The sequence below is a fragment of the Pelophylax lessonae genome (assembly GCF_965119305.1).
Source record: "Pelophylax lessonae genome assembly, chromosome: 11".
Taxonomy (NCBI): domain Eukaryota; kingdom Metazoa; phylum Chordata; class Amphibia; order Anura; family Ranidae; genus Pelophylax; species Pelophylax lessonae.
Window position 1 is genome coordinate 165,125,682 of NC_138778.1, and position 20,968 is coordinate 165,146,649.

The window sequence follows — 20,968 nt, forward strand, 5'->3', positions numbered from 1 at the left end:
CTTTCCACCCTAACCACTGAGGGATTTGCTTTGAGTGCTGGATCATTATTTATAGACTCCTATATCGTGGAGTCTAGAGATCTGATAAGCTCACATCCTGTTTATTATCATCACGTTGGAGGTGCACCAGGTGGGTATTTATCTAAACAATCACATTTCTTTGGATATTACTTCAATTAACTTTCTTTTCATCTGTTACTATGCACTTTAGTGTTTAAGCACTATATGGACTATTTTTTATGATTTACTTTTATTTATTGGTTCTGTTGTGATATTGCAAGCAGCTTTATTTCAATTGGGTTATTATCACCTGCACAGTAATATTTTTTATTTTTTGCTTTATGGTGCTGTGCTGTAGCTCCCCCATGGAAATGCCTATAATTCGGGCTTCTGCCTGGGGTGGAGCTGACAGCCAGCACAAACATAAGAGTTGTAATTTTTCTGCACAATTGGGCCATGGATCAGAACAGGATCAAGTGCTCCATGCACTTGGGCCCCTGGGGGATTCCACAATGGTCTATGGAAAGACATTTATTTTCTATTAAAGGTATTTATATAGTGCCAACAATTTATGAAGGGGAAAAACAATAAAGTACCAGGAGAACCAGATATCTAATATTATAGGCTGTCAACACATAGATCTTACATTGTTGCTCATCATTCTAGCACCATCTTGAAGCACATGTAAATTGAATATGCTGACTTTCATAAGGTCACCACTTACATATGCATTTGCACATCCTCTTTCACGGTATGTTTCCAAGGCCCTGGAGTTTTATATGGGGGTAACAAGTACAGGTAGTGTGCATTCTGCTCGCTCAGGAAGTAAAGGAATTACAAGTGCTGATATGTTTTCTACCAGTGACTCTGAGATGGCAAATGCTAAGGTTGGTGGTGTGCACTGACAGCTGGCATTTAAATATTTGTATTCCCCCCAACAGGTATGGATTAGGAAAAATCAAAATGGCACAGGTCACACTAAAACCAGTTCCGCCCAATGTAAAAGAATTTGTGCAATCACTTTTGTGGAACCATGTGTACACAAATTGTTGGATGTTTTTGACAATTTTTTACCATCTTTATTCAGCTGAGCGTCGGGTCTGCAGTGGTCATCAACCTTGTTAGGTCAGGTCCCCAAATTGTGGTATAAATATGAACCCCAAGTTTGAGTTCTATCATTGCTTTTAATATCCAGATGAGGTGGTTTTAAAAACAAAAGTTGCATATTTTAAACCCCAAGAGTTAAAAAACAATTCTTTGGATCTCAATCTGCATAATGATCAGCTCTGATCTGTAACAGGAAAACACATATAGAGAGCTTTGAAAATGGTGCATGATTCTTTATTGAGTATATCTTTGTAATTTAGAGCTGGTGAATGTAATAAAAAAAAATCAAGAAACTGCATAACTGATATTGTTTTTTTGCTGCGGGGGCTCTTCTGAGTAGCTGATCATAAGACAAGGCTCATGCACGTGCAGAAGCAGATGTTATATTATCTTTGTTCACTTCTTGTCAGCTGAAGGAGTCTCTGCTTTCACATCAGTGTGGACCTTTGTAGTAGTAGTAGTAGTAGTAGTGGTCGTACTTGGCCCTAGTAAGGCAAGAAAATAAAGATTCATGATGGGACAAATCCCAGGATTTGTATAATATAGGGAGTATTTAGGTGTATAAATAAGTTCTAATTGAAAAAAGCTTGATTATCCCCCTCTACATTGTACCCTGGGCTAGATTCAGTCATTTTCTCTCCTGGGCCAGCTTTCTAGGGCACCATGGCCAAACAAGGGTTCATTTGCAAATTCCATCCATCTTAGATGATCACCAATATCTTCATCTGGGCCAGAACCACCACTCCCCATCACTCACCTACTTACCTACCCACCTACCTACCTACCCACAACAGCTTATTGCCCACACTATGATAGGTGTTGAATAGCTGATGCACCTGGAAGCCATTGTTCCCTTGGCTATGGTCTATGCAGCCTATTGAGAATTTGAAAAATCTAACTCTGATCATACCAAGATCACAGCTTATATAGAAAAAGGAAGGCTATTTTTGCATCATGGAAAGTTTTTTTTTTTCCATGGTGCAGACCTTATAAGTTATGGAACGCTGAATAGGATGACTAACTTCAAAGGATCTTAACCTATTAATTCTTAACCGCCAACCCGCTGAGATACTGGCTCAGCACACATGGTATTTGGTATGGGTAGTGAAAATACAGTTTCCTGGCGAGTTGATACCTGCCCCATAGCTTTTTTTCAGGGGGGGTTGGTTGTTTTGGAAATTACATTAAAAAAAGGAGTACCACTCTAGTATCTGTAGTAATAATAGGCTTTTAAGCACCTTTAGAGCTTTCAGCATGGAAGGTGTCAACGTAGGGAAAGGTGGGAGGGTGGGGGTGATGTGCAAACCTCTTGCCCTTATTAGGGATCCTGTTCCCAAAGAGCTTGGAATCAAAAACCTATGGTACCATAGGATCATTTTACAGTCCAGCTTTCTACTGGCTAACCTCCAGCCATGGTCATACAGTATTAGCCTGTGTCCCTGGACTTATATGTGTAGGTAGGGAAACCAAGCTGTTTAAAAATATTAAAACATGTTTTTAAGTACAGCAATGTTCCTGTAACATAAAAAAAGCCTTGTCAGACTGCAAAATGCTAAATCTGCATTATGAGATTTATTATGTGATATTTTGATATGCCACTTTTAGCATGTATATGATAATTCAACTTGAAGAGCAAAGCTTCTTTTTTTCCCTTTTCATACACTGTATACAGAGGCATTTCAGGAAAAAATGTAGAACTCTCAGTGACCTGATTTTTTTAGCACAGTTGTACTTACAGCTGCCACCGCTGTGTATTTCTGGTTAAATTAAAATAAGCCTGCAGCTACATTTCAGAATTTCAGTTTAAAGATTACTACTGTCAGTTACCTGAACTCTCCTTATGAGAAGCTCCAATGCTGTGGAATGAAAAAAGAACAGTTAGTGGTTGAAGCTTTCAAACAAATCTATTTTATGTTATTAAGGAGTTTATTTGTGGCACCAGTAAAGTTACAGACCGTAGTCCTGAACCAGTAGCCAAAAGTGATGCTTGAATTGAACCCATCACATACAATCACCAGCCTATGTATGACCACCCTTAGGCTAGGCATATAGACAAACATTTTCAGGTAGTTCAACCACTTTCAACTAGCTTAAAATTACAAAAACAGCCAAAGAGAGCATAACAACCCATGACCATTAGCTTTGCTAGACCCTGACACCCAGAGCATGAGCCCTGGTTCATATCCTGGGTCTCCTTTGCAGCAATTATTACTGTCTTTTCAAGTATGACACACGTAGATATACACTATGTTGTCAAAAGTATTTGGACACCTACCTTTACACGCAGATAAACTTTAATAGCATCCCAGCCTTAGTCCATAGAGTTCATTATTGAGTTAGCCCACCCTTTGCGGCTATAACAGCTTCAACTCTTCTGGGAAGGCTGTGCACAAGGTTTAGGTGTGTGTCTTTGGGAATGTTTGACCATTCTTCCAGAACCGCATTTGTGAGGTAAGGCACTGATGTTGGATGAGAGAGCCTGGCTCGTAATCTCAGGATTCTGTGCAGGCCAGTCAAGTTTCTCCACCCCAAACTCGCTCATTCATGTCTTTATGAACCTTGCTTTGTGCACTGGTTCAAATCATTTTGTGAAGGGAGGATTTTAGTGTGGGGCAGTTTTTCAGGGGTTGGGCTTGGTCCCTTAGTTCCAGTGAAGGGAACACTTAAGGCGTCAGCATACCAAGACATTTTGGACAATTTCATGCTCCCAACTTTGTAGGAACAGTTTGGGGATGGCCCTTTCCTGTTCCAACATGACTGCACAGCAGTGCACAAAGCAAGGTCCATAAAGACATGGATGAGAGTGGAGACTGCGAGCCAGGCCTTCTCTTTCACCATCAGAGCCTGACTTCACAAATGCGCTTCTGAAAGAATGCTCAAACATTCCCATAGACACACTCCTTAACCTTGTGGACAGCCTTCTCAGAAGAGTTGAAGCTGTTTTAGCTGCAAAGGGTGGGCCAACTTAATATTGAATCCTACGGACTAAGACTGGAATGCCAATAAAGTTCATGTGCGTGTAAATGCACGCGTCACAATACTTTCGACAATATAGTGTATTTGCTGAGCTTTGTTTTTTAGACTTTTGTGTACCTCTATTCTCATGCCCCAGCTAGTGACTGGTATTTTATTTTAACAAGGGATGATTTTTCAAAACTAGGGTCACATCAAAAGAGTCATGTCATGTTGCACCAGCGGCAGTATTATTATACTGGGCTAAACAGGGTGGAGAGATACTCACTTATTTTCTCACTGGCTGGGTGACCGAGACGCCACTCCCTACTTGGCGAATACACTTGTATTTCCATCAGTGAGGGTTTAATGTTAAACTCAACCGACCAATGGGGGAGTAACACATAAAAGCATTTTCTCTACAGTTTTTAGCAGTTCTATCACTGGTGAGTTTTTGCAAAATGCCAAGTGTAATATGGCTTTCATTGTTTAAAAATATCCACTGATTGGACTTTTTTTGGTACTTTACTAGGTTGCTTATACTGGTCACCCAACATGGAAAGTGACACAATACACAACACAATACAACTATAGAGTAAGGCCTAAATAAGCCTAATTGGAGCATTGGTAAAAAAGTGTCATTATGATGCCCATCTCCATTTTGACCTGTTTACAATTTACACCAACAAAACTGACATATTACAGCAGATCTTTGTAGGACTTTTTATTTACCTGTGATCGTGTTCCTCCAGCAATTTACGGTATGTGGCAATCTCTGCCTCCAGGTGAGCCTTGATGTCGAGAAGTGTTTTGTACTCCATATTCTGACGTTCCAGGTCAGATCGCAAATTGGTCAGCTGTTCTTCAAGGGTGCCAATGACAGATTGGACATGGTGGAGCTGAGCAGCGTAGCGGCCCTCCGTTTCAGAAATGGAAGACTCCAGTCCTGCTCTCTAAAGAGATAAAGGGATATAATTAGGAATTGTTGACAGAAATTTATTTTGCATCTGTCTGATATGCAGTCATGCTTAAATTCTTTGGATGTTTACTCTTTATTATGCAGGTTCCCATGGTTATAGTCACCACTCTTCCAGCCATGGCCAGAGAGTCTTGTGCAATTATAGTTGGGACAAGGAATAATGTAAGTAATATTCTACTCTACAATCCCCCTGGTTGTAGAGCCAGAATGAAAATAATAGGCTACTGCTCACTGGAGGTCAGCTTTAAGGTAAGTCAAGTTAATAAAGGGCAGAAGGGTGGTGCCACCTGGAGCAGTTGCTTGGTACACTCTATGAATGTATTTTCATGGAACCAGTATGTGTAAAAGCCCAGTATGGGGGGTCGGAGTCCAAAATTTGCACTGGGGCCTATAGTTCTTTAGCTACACCATTGTCATCAGTAATTATTATTCTTAATATTATTTTCCAGGATTTATATAGCACCAACAGTTTGCACAGCGCTTTACAATGTAGAGGGGGGATAGTACAATTACAATACAACTCAAATCATAATGAATAGGAGGGCCCTGATTGTGGGGCTTACAATCTAAAGGGAGGGGGAGGTGGAACAAAAGGTAATAGCTGTGGGGGGTGATCTGAGGAAGGTGGCTCGGGTACAGTTCTTAGGTGGAGGTGGGATAGGTTTCCCTGGATAAATTAGTTTTCAGGGATTGCCAAACAGCAGACAGGTTAGGGGCTGACTGGACATACTGGGGCAGGGAGTTCCAGAGGATGGGAGAGGCTTCTGGAGGCGAGCATGGGAGGAGGTAACAAGGAAGCTAGAGAGCAGGAGGTCTAGCAGTGGCATGCTTAATATACTGAAGGGGGGATAGCCTGTTTAAGGGTAGGCCAGTGAGAAGGGAGTTGCATTAGACGGTAAAAAACCAAGGAGTGAATAAGTTGTTTTGTGGTAACGTTAGTCAGGAAAGTGCCAATTCTGGAAATGTTGCAGAGGTTAAGGTGGCAAGATGTAGCCAGTGATTGAATGTGGGGGCTGAAGGAGAGGTCAGAGTCTAGGATTACACCCAGCACCTTGGCATGTGTGGAGGGACCAATGGTTGTGCTGTTGAACTTAAAAGTAAAGTCATGGGGAGGGGATAGGGGAGGAAGAAATATTACAAGCGCAGTTTTGGAAAGATTAAATTTGAAAAAGTGATGTGACATCCATACTGATATGTCACCCAGTAAGTTTGTCACACGTGAGGAGATTGAGGGGGTGGGTTGAGAAGTGGAGAGGTAGATCAACTGTCCCAGGGAAGAGGTATAGAGAGAAAATAGGAGGGGCCCAAGGACCAAGCCTTGGGGTACCCCAATAGAAAGAGGAGAGGAGGAGATGGTGCGTATGGGTGTATGTGACACTGAAAGTGCGCTGAGATCAAAAACTGAGTCAAAGGCAACTGTAAATCGTCTGTAGTGCTTAAGACCTTGGCTTATTTAACTACTATTTAGCCCTGTATAAGTAAGGGACTGGCAGGATCACCAGGTACTGTATTTCAGTGCATAGAGAGCTTTTGTACATAAATTGAATGAAAATGTTTAATATAAGGAACTAAGGGCTAGTCCCTAGCTTTTACATTTTAGGTGGGTGACATGGGTCAAAGATGGAGCAATCTCAAGGGTTCGAAATGTGAGATGGGGTTACGAGAGACATGATACATTTATATTGCTCTAAATTACTGAAGATTAGCCAGGGGTATCTGACGCTGAGGAAGTCCCGCCCACGGACGATACGCGTGCGCAAGGGAGAGGAGATCGTGACGTCACTCGTAGCCCCTGTCAGCAGAGCGTTCCGCTCTGTCTGGAGACCAGCTGGATTGCTGTACTGCTCGTTTTTGCATTACCTTGAAGTAAGAGGCTGTCCATTTGTTTTATCAATGAATTGTGGTGTTTGAAACATATTGCACTATGGTCTGCCCCCTTTCTATTACATGGGGATCGTTGTGAACACCTTAACAAAAAGGAGAGATGCCCTCTGTGATTGCTGTCCTGGTCAGGATTTTCACATTGCTGGGAGTGTACTTTTAAGGCTGTCTTTTCACAGCCTACAGGTGAGAGGCTAGCACCTCTGGTGAAGGATTGCACTGAACAAGCACTTGTGTCCTGTTTACTGATCAGCACTGAGCACTTTCATTGGGATTTCTTATTGGACTGTTTTCTCCTCTTTTTTACAAGACTACTGTGTGCCATTCATAGACTCTTCATTTATCCATTGATGTTTTTATTGTCTTATTGTTTTAGCGCTGCACATACACCACAGCCTTCAAAGCCCGGCCTTCAGCCAGACCAGTGCCTCACCAATTCACAGGAAGGCATCAGAATTAGGGAGAGCCTTGCCTACAACTGGGGACAAGCCTTGTGCACAAGGCCAGATTCGACCCAGGAGGAAAAAAGGCCCCCCTCCCCCCAAGGTTCCCACCTAATTACATCAGGGAAGTAGAGATGTACCGAACAGTTCGCCGGCGAACGGTTCCCGGCGAACTTCGAACGTTCGCGTTCGCCGCTCCTATACATCATCATTGAGGCAAACTTTGACCCTGAACATCACAGTCAGCAGACACATTCCAGGCCAATCAGCATACCTCCCTCAATTACAATTTTTAAGAACTTTTTTTGTGTGATTTAGTGTCTAGGGGGTCTAAAAAGTGTACCTGTGAAGTTTCAGCTCTGTAGCATGTCCAGAACCAGAAAAAAAAGATCATATAGGTGTAAAAGGGGTTCCCACCATCCCTGTTCTACTGAAAAATTATCTTTTTTTTCTGGTTCTGGACATGCTACAGAGCTGAAACTTCACAGGTACACTTTTTAGACCCCCTAGACACTAAATCACACAAAAAAAGTTCTTAAAAATTGTCATTTTTGATAGAGAGCCAATTATTGAAAATAAAAAAAAAAAAAACTTAACAAAAAAAAAAATTCTTTGGATTTATTGTCTGGGGGGTCTAAAAAGTGTACCTGTGAAGTTTCAGCTCTGCAGCATGTCCAGAACCAGGAAAAAAAGATCATATAGGTGTAAAAGGGGTTCCCACCATCCCTGCTCTACTGAAAAATTATCTTTTTTTCTGGTTCTGGACATGCTACAGAGCTGAAACTTCACAGGTACACTTTTTAGACCCCCTAGACACTAAATCACACAAAAAAAAGTTCTTAAAAATTGTCATTTTTGATAGAGAGCCAATTATTGGAAAAAAAAAAAAACTTAACAAAAAAAAAAATTCTTTGGATTTATTGTCTGGGGGGGGGGTCTAAAAAGTGTACCTGTGAAGTTTCAGCTCTGTAGCATGTCCAGAACCAGAAAAAAAAATAGAATCAGGGTTAGGGCTAGGGTTAGGGTTAGGGTTAGGGTTAGGGTCAGGGCTAGGGTTAGGGTTATTTTTAGTGCTTAGGGTTAGAGTTAGAGGGGTAGGGGTAGGGCTACTAACTCTAACCCTAAGTATCTCACCGTAACCCTAACCCTAGCCCCTAACACTAAACCTTACCCTAACCCTCTAACCATAACCCTAACCCTCTAACCTTAACCCTAACCCTCTAAGCCTAGCCATAAAAATAACCCTAACCCTAAACCTAACCCTAGCCCTAGCCCTAACCCTAACCCCTAAGCCCTAACCCTAATTCGTATTTTTTTCTGGTTCCGGACATGCTACAGAGCTGAAACTTCACAGGTACACTTTTTAGACCCCCCAGATGCTAAATCCAAAGAAATTTTTTATTTTTATTTTTTTTTTTAATTTTTCCAATAATTGGCTCTCTATCAAAAAATTACAATTTTTAAGAACTTTTTTTTGTGTGATCCCTCTCCGGCATGCCACAGTCCAGGTGTTTGTCCCCTTGAAACAACTTTTCCATTACTATTGTGGCCAGAAAGAGTCCCTGTGGGTTTTAAAATTCGCCTGCCTATTAAAGTCTATGGCGGTTCACAATGTTCGCCGGTTCGCGAACATTCGCCGATGTTCGCGTTCGCCGTTCGCGAACAGCGAATTTTATGTTCGCGACATCACTACAGGGAAGTACTAATTGACCCACAAACTGGCAAGGGGGGTCAGGGTTCCTTCCCTAACAGCTGATAAGAACAGATACTACATTTGATCTTAGCCAAAAGGCTGGGGTGTAGTAGCAGTGAATCAGGAATTTGTAATCCAGTTCTTGGAGTCAGGTGGAGATTGAGGACGTGTGTGAGAGCGAATATATTTATCCATTGTGTATCAGTAAATTGTTTAAAGCAGACCTCACCCCTTTTCTATTGTTCCTCTCTCCTGCCTCTGTCCTCTCCCTATTGCACAATATTTTTTTTTTTTTTTAAGTAAATAATTTTTTTTCCTAAAAGTCCAGGCCCTTCATTCTCGTCTAGGCGAAGATGATATATCTGTACCCCAAACATGCACAGGAATGCCACAGGTCACTCTAGGATCCCTCACTGTGTTTTTATGCATGCATCCCATCCCACAAACTGTTTTCTGGGATTTCTACACCATGCATCCAAGGAGAAAGCTTGCAGAATCCTGGGCATGCCCCAAAACAGCATGGGGTCTCTGCCAGTTTACCAGCAGGGCCTGCGGTAAATGGACATGTGCAGGGGAACCGTAGACCTGGCAAAGATCCTTGAGCCATGTCTACATATGCATCAGATCTCAATTTAAGATGGTGGCACTGTAGAGGAACAGTGTAAGGAGAACTTTCCCTACAGGCAAGACAACACTGGGCTCCATGGACTGGTAAGTATGTGTTTTCTTACTTTTAAACAGTGAAGAAATGTTGGATTTAATACTATCACTTTTGATAGTAAGGGTGGAGCTCCTCTTTAAGTTCCCTATCCAAAAGATGATAGAAAAATCTGGTTTATAAGTGCCATAGTAGACATGTCCAGAATGAAAAAATTAGATTTGTTTAGTTTCGATTCAGTATTTACATGTGTTTAGTTAAATTTGTTCAATTCATTTTCGGAATTTGTTTCGGTTATTTAAATTAGAATCAAATCAAGTTTTCTAAATTTGGAAAAATTGAATTGATTCGAATTGCATTTAAATCAAATTCCATTTGAATTGCATTTGAATCGAATTCCATTTGAAATCAACTTTTTTGAATTTTGGAAGATGGTCATATTTTTTCAATTCAATTATATTCTATTGTTTTTTTTCTATTCTATTCTTTTATTTTCTATTCTATTCTTTTCTATTATATTCTATTATTTTCTATTCTATTAAAATTCAAATTTTTTTCTATTAGAAATTTGAAATTCGGAAAACAGTTATATTCCTTCTATTCTATTCTATTCTGATGCCTATTCTAGTCTATTATTTTGTTTTCTATTCTATACTTTTCTATTTTATTCTAATTTTATTTTTTTTTATTTAAAATTGGAATTTCAGAAGATGGTTATATTCTTTCCATTTTATTCTATTCTATTCTTTTATTTTATTTTATTATCTATTCTATTCTTTTCTATTTTATTTGAATTTGAATTTATTCTATTTGAGATTCGAATTTCAGAAGAGGGTTATATTCTTTCTATTCTATTCCATTCTATTCTATTCTATCCCTTTATTTTCCAATCCTATTTTTTTTTCTATTCTATTATTTTCCTTTACTTTCTATTCTATTTTATTCTCTTCAGAAATTCAAATTCAAATTTGATTAAAGAATGATTTTCATTCAAAAACAATTCAAATTTGAATACTATATGAATTCAAAAACTATTCAAATTATTTTTGCAAACTATTTGAATTCAATTAGAAAACTATTTGAATTCAAATTTTGCTCCAAAATTTTGGATTTGTTTAAATTCGTTACTGTTGTTATTCAGAAATTCGGATACATCTGAATTTCCAAATAACAAAAAAATTATTTGAATTTCAGTTTGGAATGAGACTAACCGCATATGTCTAATTTATAGAGTTGTGAGAACGCCTCTGGATGCAGTTTGGTTCAAGCATAATTGTTCAAGTGGAGTTAGTGATTTCAGAGATGGTTAACTCACTGGAAGCGAGTTGACAAAGTGTTTGATCTGTAGGTAGCCCCATATGTCAAGATCTTGACAGCTAGGCAACCTGGCGGGTGGATACTTTGATTTTAGCGACAAAATCTCTATCTTTAAGTGGACTCACCATGCTGAGCTGTGACTGCAGCTCAATCTCCAAGCCCTGCATGGTGCGTCTCAACTCTGTGACTTCGGTTTTGGTGGAATGGACTTGTTGTGTGTTGGTTACAACCTCCTTCTGCAGGGATTCACTCTATAAATGGAAAAACAAGATACGGTTACATTCTATAAATAAGGGGATGAGGAAACCATACACCTTGGTCTGACCATACCTGGGATAAGAACCATGTCTCTGCATCCCTCCTGTTTTTCTCAGCCATGTATTCATACTGCTCCCTCATGTCACTCAAGATCTTGCATAGGTCAGATCCTGGAGCTGCGTCCATCTCCACGCTCACTGTTCCACTCATCTGCTTGCCCTTATCACTCATTTCCTGAACATAGAGAAGAACATAAACATGAATCGAAACTTATATTGGAATATGGTCTGTAGATACAATTCAAAAACAATAATTCCAGTTAATGTATTACTTATTTTTCCAAGGCCTCGTGACATTTCTGCCATACTGTATACACAATGTAGTAAAATACATTTGTGAGCTTGAAAACCTTTCCTAGCTGAGAAAAACACACCATGATTATGTTACCACCACTGGTGTAATAATGAAGGCAAATATTCAATCAGAGTTAGAGTTAAGCCCCCATGGTACATGGGCCCAGGTGCAATTCACAATTCTAGTTGCTACACCAGTTATTTGCCTTCTATTTACAAAACTCAAAAATTCTTACCTCCTCATGATTCTTCTTCAGGTAGGCCAACTCCTCCTTCAGATTCTCAATCTGCAACTCCAGGTCTGATCTGGAGAGTGTTAATTCATCCAAAACCCTTCTCAAACCCTGGATATCAGCTTCAACTCCCATGCGCAAGTGTTGCTCATTCTCGTACCTGAAGACAGCAAGATTTGGCGTTAGATTGTAAAAACCTGATGTGATGTAAGCCTTGTTTCTTTCTTATGCTAGCATCTATTTTTTTCATTTTGGATAGAATTTCCATTCGCATCCCATTAGGCAGCTTTCCTTCACTTCCTGTCTTTTAGACACAACTGGAAATTAAGAGATATCTTACTAATGTGAGGGAAATCCCCTCCTAGACAGCTGTAATGGGAACAAGTGTCTTCACTCTAATATTCCCTCCTCTACTCCTGTTCTGGTGGTAACTCAAAATTTTTGATTTGCTCTCACTTCCTGTTGATGTTGGTGATCAGGACAATTAGATACTGAATCACTAAATCTCCCTAAGGCCCCTTTCACACGGGCAGACCGTTCAGATCCGCCTGTCCGTTTTTTTGGCAGATCTGAACAGTCCCCCCATGCATCTCTATGGGGGATCGGATGTCAGAGGAGACATGTCCGCTGACATCCGATCCGATCCGTCAAGTCTGGGCGGATGGAAACCCTATTTTCCATCCGTCCAGCGGATCGGATCGGATGAGAACAGACCGACGGTCCCTTCCCATCCGATTTTCCCCATAGAGATGCATGGGGAACTGACAGCTGTGTCTCCGCACATAGTGCGGAGACACAGCTGTCATCCTCCTGCTCAGCAGGGGATCGGCGGCTCGATCCCCCGCTGAGAAAAATGGATAGTGTGAAAGGGGCCTAGGAGGGACACAGGCAGCAATGACAACCTAACAGTGATTCTAACCCCTTATGGCCCTATCAAAATATAAAAAAAAAAGTTATATTTATTATTGGCGTTCAAACATTCACCTTAGCTATATATACTATAAACAGCACTTTAAAGTGACATGAAACCTTTTTTATTTATTTTTTTAAATAAACATGCTATACTTAAGTTATCTGTGCAATAGTTTTGCACAGAGCAGCCTTGATCCTTGTCTTCTGGGGTCCCCTGCTGGTGCTCCTGGCTCCTTCCCCTTCTAAGTGCTGATGAGTCAAAACTGAAAATATTTGGCTGTAGCAGAAGGCAGTTTGTTCGCCGAAGGGCTGGGTAGTGGAACAATAATACGTTTCTGCAGGCAGCAGCGAAGCATGGTGGAGGTTCCTTGCAAGTTTGGTGCTGCATTTCTACAAATGGAGTTGGAGATTTGGTCAGGATCAATTGTGTCCTCAATGCTGAGAAATACAGGCAGATACTTATCCATCAGGCCATACAACCAGGAAGGCGTGTGATTGGCCACAAATGAATTCTGCAACTGGACAATGACCCAAGCATTTAGCCAATGTCCTTAAGAACTATCTTCAGCATAAAGAAGAATAAGGAGTCCTGGAAGTGATGGTTTGGCCCCCACAGAGTCCTGATCTCAATATCATTGAGTCTGTCTGGGACTACATGAAGAGACAGAAGGATTTCAGGCAGCCTACATCCGCAGAAGATCTGTGGTTAGTTCTCCAAGATCTCTGGAACAACCTACCTTCCGAATTCCTTCAAAAACTGTGTGCAAGTATACCTAGAAGAATTTGTAAGCAGGTGCTTTCAGGTTGGCTGTAAAGAGAGTTTGATAATCCTATAGGCTGCACAGGGGTTAAGCCAGTCCCTGGGCATTTTCCTGGGCATTTCTGGGCTTTGCTCTCTACCCTGTGCTGTCAATAAATAGGGGGAAGGCTCTGCTCAGGCTCTCTGCAGTGGCCCGCATAGGAAGGAGTCGCGGAACCAAGCCTGAAGATATAACCACCAGCAACATATGGAGTGCACCCTAGGGAAGTCTGCATGACTGTTCCACATAATGGACTCTCACCTTGGGGAAGGTATCCACCAGGCAGCCTGGCTTAGCTAATCAGAAAATAACTGTTACTGCACCAGTTGGACTGTATTGCTGAGATGTCCAGTAAAGTCTGATCAATTGTTTCATGCCTGAAGTACAGTTATTACAAAAGGGGTGCATGGAGGTACATGGCGTATCTAGAAAAACAGGGTTTGTAAGCACATACAGGATGAAGAGAAAGGCCACCCCAACTCAACAGAGGAGTTGGCGGAAAGTGTGTAGTTGCTACAGGTAATCATGAACTGGTGGGAATGTAATAGCAGTCAGACTTCAAAGAGTAGTACCAGGCATGGGTGACAGATCCCCCAGTAGCGGCGGGGTCCGTGCTTTGGCTCCCTCCCTAGCGGTTGATTTCCTATATGCATTTGGAGACCCCATAGACCTAGCCACAGGTATGGGAGAGTAGGAGGGTAATCAAGTGCACACATGAGGTCTTAGTGCACAGCGGGACCCCATTTTGTCACTGGGAGTGAGGTGGCAGAGGAATGATGGACTGGTGGAGCAGAACACAGGCTCAGCAGTGCCCCCCCCCCCTGTGAATGTTACATTCTGGAAGACAAGGTATGCATGGGATAGAGTCTTTCACAGGAGAAATTTGCATGTTGTTACACAGCTGGACAAGGTGTACAGCTCACTTCTAAGCCAGGGTTCCACATTAATGTTGATCTTCACATGTCTGCGACCTGCCTGGTCCCGGGCATTGGTGAGCTCGAGAAAAGGTACCCCCATCTGCAGGGTAAGTAGGCCCAGCCCACAACATTATGATGTTTTGAAGGCAAAAGGTGGTCACATCAAATATTGATTCGATTTGGATTTCTCTTTTATTCATTTACTTTCCATTTTGTTAAGGTTCTACAAGCTTGTGTTTTCATGTTTTTTGTATTTGAGTATTTTTGTAAATTTGTCTCTATCGGTAGCTCTAAATGGCTCAGCATCCACCTCCTTTTTTTTTTTTTTTTTTTTAACAGCTCTGGTGATAAGCTATCAGCCACTTATGTTATGACTGAGTGAGCTAACTCATAGACTAATATAGGCTTTTTTAGAAGGAACCCAACAACTGTGTAGCACGCACTGCAAAGCAGAAAGCAGAACCTGACTATAATGAGTAAAAAATACATACAGAAACTGTTTTTTATTTTTCTTTAGCTCCCATGTATGGATATTAGAGACTATTTACATCAAGCTGAAAACTTGTAAAAAGACTATACTTCCCCTTTAAGAAAATGACCATGAACTTACTTGAGTTTAAAATCATCCGCGGCCAAGCGAGCATTGTCAATTGCCAATGTGATTTGATTGTTCTCAGATGTGGAAGCAAGAATCTGTAAGAACAATTATGAATTACATGATTTGAATTCTCGTACATTATTTTAAAGTTCACACCATAGTAAGAAAAAAAAGAAAACAAGACATATTCAATACATGCCCATTTCACGATGTTGTATCCTTTTCAAGTACTGATCTGCCACAATATGTTCCTAATTTCATGCTCATGGTGACTACACAATGCTTGAAATCCTCATTAGGGTTGTCAGCAATTCCTGCTGGGCTACAGAACTCTACCTATTCCCCTATCTCTCAAACTCCTATGTCCCAAAACGTGGACCTAGTTTGAAGAAACAGACTCAATGCTTTTACCAACGAGATAAATCTTAAAAAAAATACCTAGAGATATATATTATTTAAAATGTTAAAAGTTAGTACAGTGGAAATCAATCATGTCTAAAGTATATTTTATCAATCAATGAATGCATTCCTGCTGAAAATTCTATGAGCTGGAGGTGACAGTGTACTTTAGCAGAGCATTGTCACTGCACTGATGAGTCCTGATGTATTCACAGCAGGAAACAGCCACATTGATATCCTGTGGAGGAATAACAAACCCAGGATAGCTACAACCTCTGCATTTTCCCCTATAATCTCCTCCTTTTGTATCAATGTAGCCATATAATTGGCCAATGGATTTACAAGCCACCAAACATTGGCCAGAAGATTGTCATTAACTGCTTTTGCCCATTTTTATCTTCTACCTCCTTAAGGGAAAAGTTGAAGGTATTTCTCAATTTTCAACCTTTGCAATGATAGGTGAACTACTATGAAAAAACCCAGTGAAAGAAAAATGTCCATTTACTGGTTATAAAAGTTATCCCAAGCACTTATGAAGGATCCGTTACCTTTTCACGCAGATCTTCAATTGTTGTCCAGTAGGGAGTATAGTTTTGCTCACGCACAGTGACTGACCCTTGCTTCTCATACCAGTCATGGATCTTCTGCTCGAGTTCTGTATTGGCCTCTTCCAAGCACTTCACCTTGTCTAAGTAATTTGACAGGCGGTCATTGAGGTTTTGCATAGCGTACTTTTCATTTCCAGAGAGAACTCCATCTGCATGGCTGCCACCAAAGCCAGAGCTGCCAGCACCACCGAAAGAGGAGCCACCACCAAATCCAGAAGATACCATCCTAGAGGTGGAGTGAGAGCTACCAGGGCCAGAATAACCTCCATGCACACTTGATGACCCAAAGACACCACTAGAAATTCGAGATGAGAGGCCACTTCCAGCCCTGGAAGAGCTGCTATGTGCATAGCTATAACTCATGGTGGTCCTGATGGATGGATGCAGCAGTATACTGATAGAAAGTCACCTGTTGGAATTGGTGCTAAGAGTTCACCTGGGCACTCTATATTCTCTCCTCAACTGATGTTACCATGGTGAAGTTGTGTAGTTGTTTGATGTGTCCTCCTACTTGGAACTAAGCCACTGTGATACCTTTCCAAACTGTACTTATCTTGGATTCCTCTCTTGCAGATGCATATCGGAGTTTCATTCTCCTTTTTTCTCAGGGAACAAAGACTGCACTCTCAAAGTTTTTTTTTTTTCTTCAGGGCACAAACTTAGCATCAAGTTCATCTTTCACTGTTAAAAAGTAAATATGAATTTCCACTGCCATGTGTACATAACCTTGCACATTGAGTGAATGAGAGGCACCACAATGTGCAGATTAAGAGTCACAGATAACTTTTTTAAAACTATTTTTCTTGCATATGTTACAGGGGTGATGACAGAATGAGCAGAGTACAATGTAAGCATTCAGTGGTTTTCACAGTATCTGCCAAGTCTTACTTGATTGAAATGTATCTGTTTTGGAGACACAGTAAAGACAAGTGATATAGCATTTTAAACTTCTTCACCTGAATTTAGCTTTACAGATTGGTGTGGAGCATTAAACTGCGTCTTGGTACAAAATGGATTGTTTAAAAACACAAGGCAACTTAAACATAGAAATTCTTCTTTAGCAACTAAGACTGGACAGGCTAATGACTTTTTGTGTTTTTTTTTTTTTTTTTTCTGGGCCAGACCGGCTAGTTTTATTGTCAGAGGACTGGTGCAGTAGTGTTTAGTGTCCTGTTATCCACACTGTGAAAAAATATAACTAATGTAGGCTGCCAACACTAAAAAGCAGTATAACGGTGCTTCAATAAGAATGCAAAAAGGTAAGAAGTGCAGCGCCTTAAAACAAATTGCATGTTTAATGTATCTTTCGTCATATGTCTCTAACTGACCTTTACTCCAGGTCCTACCTCTGATCAGACATGCTGGTAACGTTCCCCCTTGGGGCGAAGGAGCACTCTGGGGGCCGTTGGGGTGCCCCCCCCCCACGCCGGTAACCGGCCATTGATAGACGCTGGAGGTGGCGGGGGGGGCCCCCGGATGGTCCTACCACTTACCGTTCTAAATCTGGTAACATACCTTTCCGTGTGCTCTGCTCCCGGGGGGCAGCGTATTTATATTGAGTTATGGTGTATTATCTGTCTATATGCTTCGATTCATTGTTCCTCTGATAATTTTTACTAGATGTGTTGACCAAGAGCTCTGTATTGTGTTCTATCTTGATACCGCTCGTTACATTTGTATTTCTAATCTTCTGTGTGACTTGCCATATGCCTTGTCCTTTTCAATAAAAGAATTTATAAAAAAAACAAATTGCATGTTTGTAGTATTAAAGTCCAAAATAAAGCAATAAATAAAAAAGTCCAATGAAAATGTGCTTCAGTGATCTCCGGTCACCCATGTACAAAATGCAAACTCACCAGACTAAATGACTGCCACTACAGAAGTATAATCGCCTTGGTCAGCAAGTAGATTAGACATGGATCTTTGGAATATAGGGATTCCCAGGATGTCTTCTTAAGATCCTCCAACACTGAATAAATAAAGCTCACCAGGGAGCCAGGAGAAGGTTCCAATACTGTAGTATTTTTAATATAAAAGAGTAAATGAACAGTGTATACAGGACAATGATTCAAACCACTCACATCTAAAAGCCATGTTAAAAGTCGACTTGGAATCGAGTAGAGGTGTGACGTCAGTACCAATTTCTCCGCCCCAATGCGTTTCATCCAATAGGACGTTATCACAGGGTCATGTGATACTGACGGGCGTTCATATAAATAGTCTCCTCGTGGTTCAACGCAGTTAGCTACTGATTAGTGTTGCCAGATGTACTGCGGCAGCCATCTTTTGGCAGTCACGGAAGTAATCATAAACAGCCAAGCTGGAAATAGTGAAACCACCATATTAATTTAGTCCCGGAAATAGCTCAGCAGCTAAGATGTAGCCTTATAATATAGATAATTCCAATGGGGACACAGCATAATTTTATTCTAACAAAAAACAAATTAGTGAAAAAAATGTATTATATCTTATCATATGACCGTATATATCAGAACGGCAGAATACAACGACCTTGGCCAACCTTACGCAGCCGTAAAGGTTACATTTTGCAAAAACATATAAAATTACTAATAAAAATTAAAATATATACAGTATATCAGACCAGCTCCCTGAATCATGATAATAAAACATGATCTCGTAACCATAAACTCATCATAAATAAAAATGTACTAGATAAATTGAGAGTATGGGGAGATTGTTCACATCAAACAAATGTGATAAATGAAATCACGTGTGCTGAAGTGACCAAAGCCTCATGTAAAATTATTATTTAAAAAATGTATAAAAAAGGAGGAAAAGAAATCCTAAAAAAATGGAGGGGTTCATTGTCTATTTAGTATCCAGAAAACAATTAATGTCTCAATCAACATTTAACCCATAGGATCTAAGGTCAAAAATCCATTGCATCTCAAGTTTAGCTATTTTTCTTGTTTTGTTACACCCACGCCAATGTGAGTTCAGTTTATCTTTGCCCACAAAGTTGAGATCCTTTGGATTCCTAATATGGAATTGTCTAAAATGTGCAGACAGATTATGGTTCTTAAACCCACATTTTATATTATAGACATGCTCCATCAAACGATCCCTGAGCCACCGAGTAGTCCGTCCGACATATTGTTTTCCACATTTACATTGAAGTAGATACACAACATGTGTGGTATTACATGAGACATACGTACAGTGGGTACGGAAAGTATTCAGACCCCCTTAATTTTTTCACTCTTTGTTATATTGCAGCCATTTGCTAAAATCATTTAAGTTCATTCTTCTTCCTCATGAATGTACACATAGCACCCCATACTGACAGAAAAACACAGAATTGTTGACATTGTTGCAGATTTATTAAAAAAGAAAAACTGAAATATCACATGGTCCTAAGTATTCAGACCCTTTACTCAGTATTTAGTAGAAGCCCCCTTTTGATCTAATACAGCCAGGAGTCTTTTTGGGAAAGATGCCACAAGTCTTTCACACCTGGATTTGGGGATCCTCTGCCATTCCTCCTTGCAGATCCTCTCCAGTTCTGTCAGGTTGGATGGTAAATGTTGGTGGACAGCCATTTTTAGGTCTCTCCAGAGATGCTCAATTGGGTTTAAGTCAGGGCTCTGGCTGGGCCATTCAAGAACAGTCACGGAGTTGTTGTGAAGCCACTCCTTCGTTATTTTAGCTGTGTGCTTAAGGTCATTGTCTTGTTGGAAGGTAAACCTTCGGCCCAGTCTGAGGTCCAGAGCACTCTGGAGAAGGTTTTTGTCCAGGATATCCCTGTACTTGGCCGCATTCATCTTTCCCTCAAATTGCAACCAGTCGTCCTGTCCCTGCAGCTGAAAAACACCCCCACAGCATGATGCTGCCACCACCATGCTTCACTGTTGGGACTGTATTAGACAGGTGATGAGCATTGCCTGGTTTTCTCCACACATACCGCTTAGAATTAAGGCCAAAAAGTTCTATTTTGGTCTCATCAGACCAGAGAATCTTATTTCTCACCATCTTGGAGTCCTTCAGGTGTTTTTTAGCAAACTCCATGCGGGCTTTCATGTGTCTTACACTGAGGAGAGGCTTCCGTCGGGCCACTCTGCCATAAAGCCCCGACTGGTGGAGGGCTGCTGTGATGGTTGACTTTCTACAACTTTCTCCCATCTCCTGACTGCATCTCTGGAGCTCAGCCACAGTGATCTTTGGGTTCTTCTTTACCTCTCTCAAGAAGGCTCTTCTCCCCCGATAGCTCAGTTTGGCCGGATGGCCAGCTCTAGGAAGGGTTCGGTCGTCCCAAACGTCTTCCATTTGAGGATTATGGAGGCCACTGTGCTCTTAGGAACCTTAAGTGCAGCAGAAATATTTTTGTAACCTTGGCCAGATCTGTGCCTTGCCACAATTCTGTCTCTGAGCTCTTCAGGCAGTTCCTTTGACCTCATGATTCTCATTTGCTCTGACATGCATTGTGATCTGAAAGGTCTTATATAGACAGGTGTGTGGCTTTCCTAATCAAGTCCAATCAGTATAATCAAACACAGCTGGACTCAAATGAAGGTGTAGAACCATCTCAAGGATGATCAGAAGAAATGGAAAGCACCTGAGTTAAATATATGAGTGTCACAGCAAAGGGTCTGAATACTTAGGGCCATGTGATATTTCAGTTTTTCTTTTTTAATAAATTTGCAACAATGTCAACAATTCTGTGTTTTTCTGTCAGTATGGGGTGCTATGTGTACATTCATGAGGAAGAAGAATAAACTTAAATGATTTTAGCAAATGGCTGCAATATAACAAAGAGTGAAAAATTTAAGGGGGTCTGAATACTTTCCGTACCCACTGTATCTATATTAAAATTCTTTCCTGTGCTGATAGATGTAAAATCTC

General features: G+C 40.8%; 1 protein-coding gene across 1 annotated transcript; it reads right to left on the reverse strand.

The window, feature by feature from the left end:
- Positions 1-1,319: 1,319 nt before the first annotated feature.
- LOC309566833 (keratin, type I cytoskeletal 19-like) lies at positions 1,320-16,751 on the reverse strand. The gene is made up of 8 exons (XM_082272150.1): positions 16,049-16,751; positions 15,114-15,196; positions 11,878-12,034; positions 11,361-11,522; positions 11,156-11,281; positions 4,792-5,012; positions 2,935-2,963; positions 1,320-1,592 (listed from the first exon to the last, which is right to left on the reverse strand). Exons 1-8 carry the CDS (start codon positions 16,469-16,471, stop codon positions 1,504-1,506), a joined length of 1,290 nt encoding a protein of 429 aa, XP_082128276.1. The 5' UTR covers positions 16,472-16,751; the 3' UTR covers positions 1,320-1,503.
- Between the last annotated feature and the right edge of the window lie 4,217 nt (positions 16,752-20,968).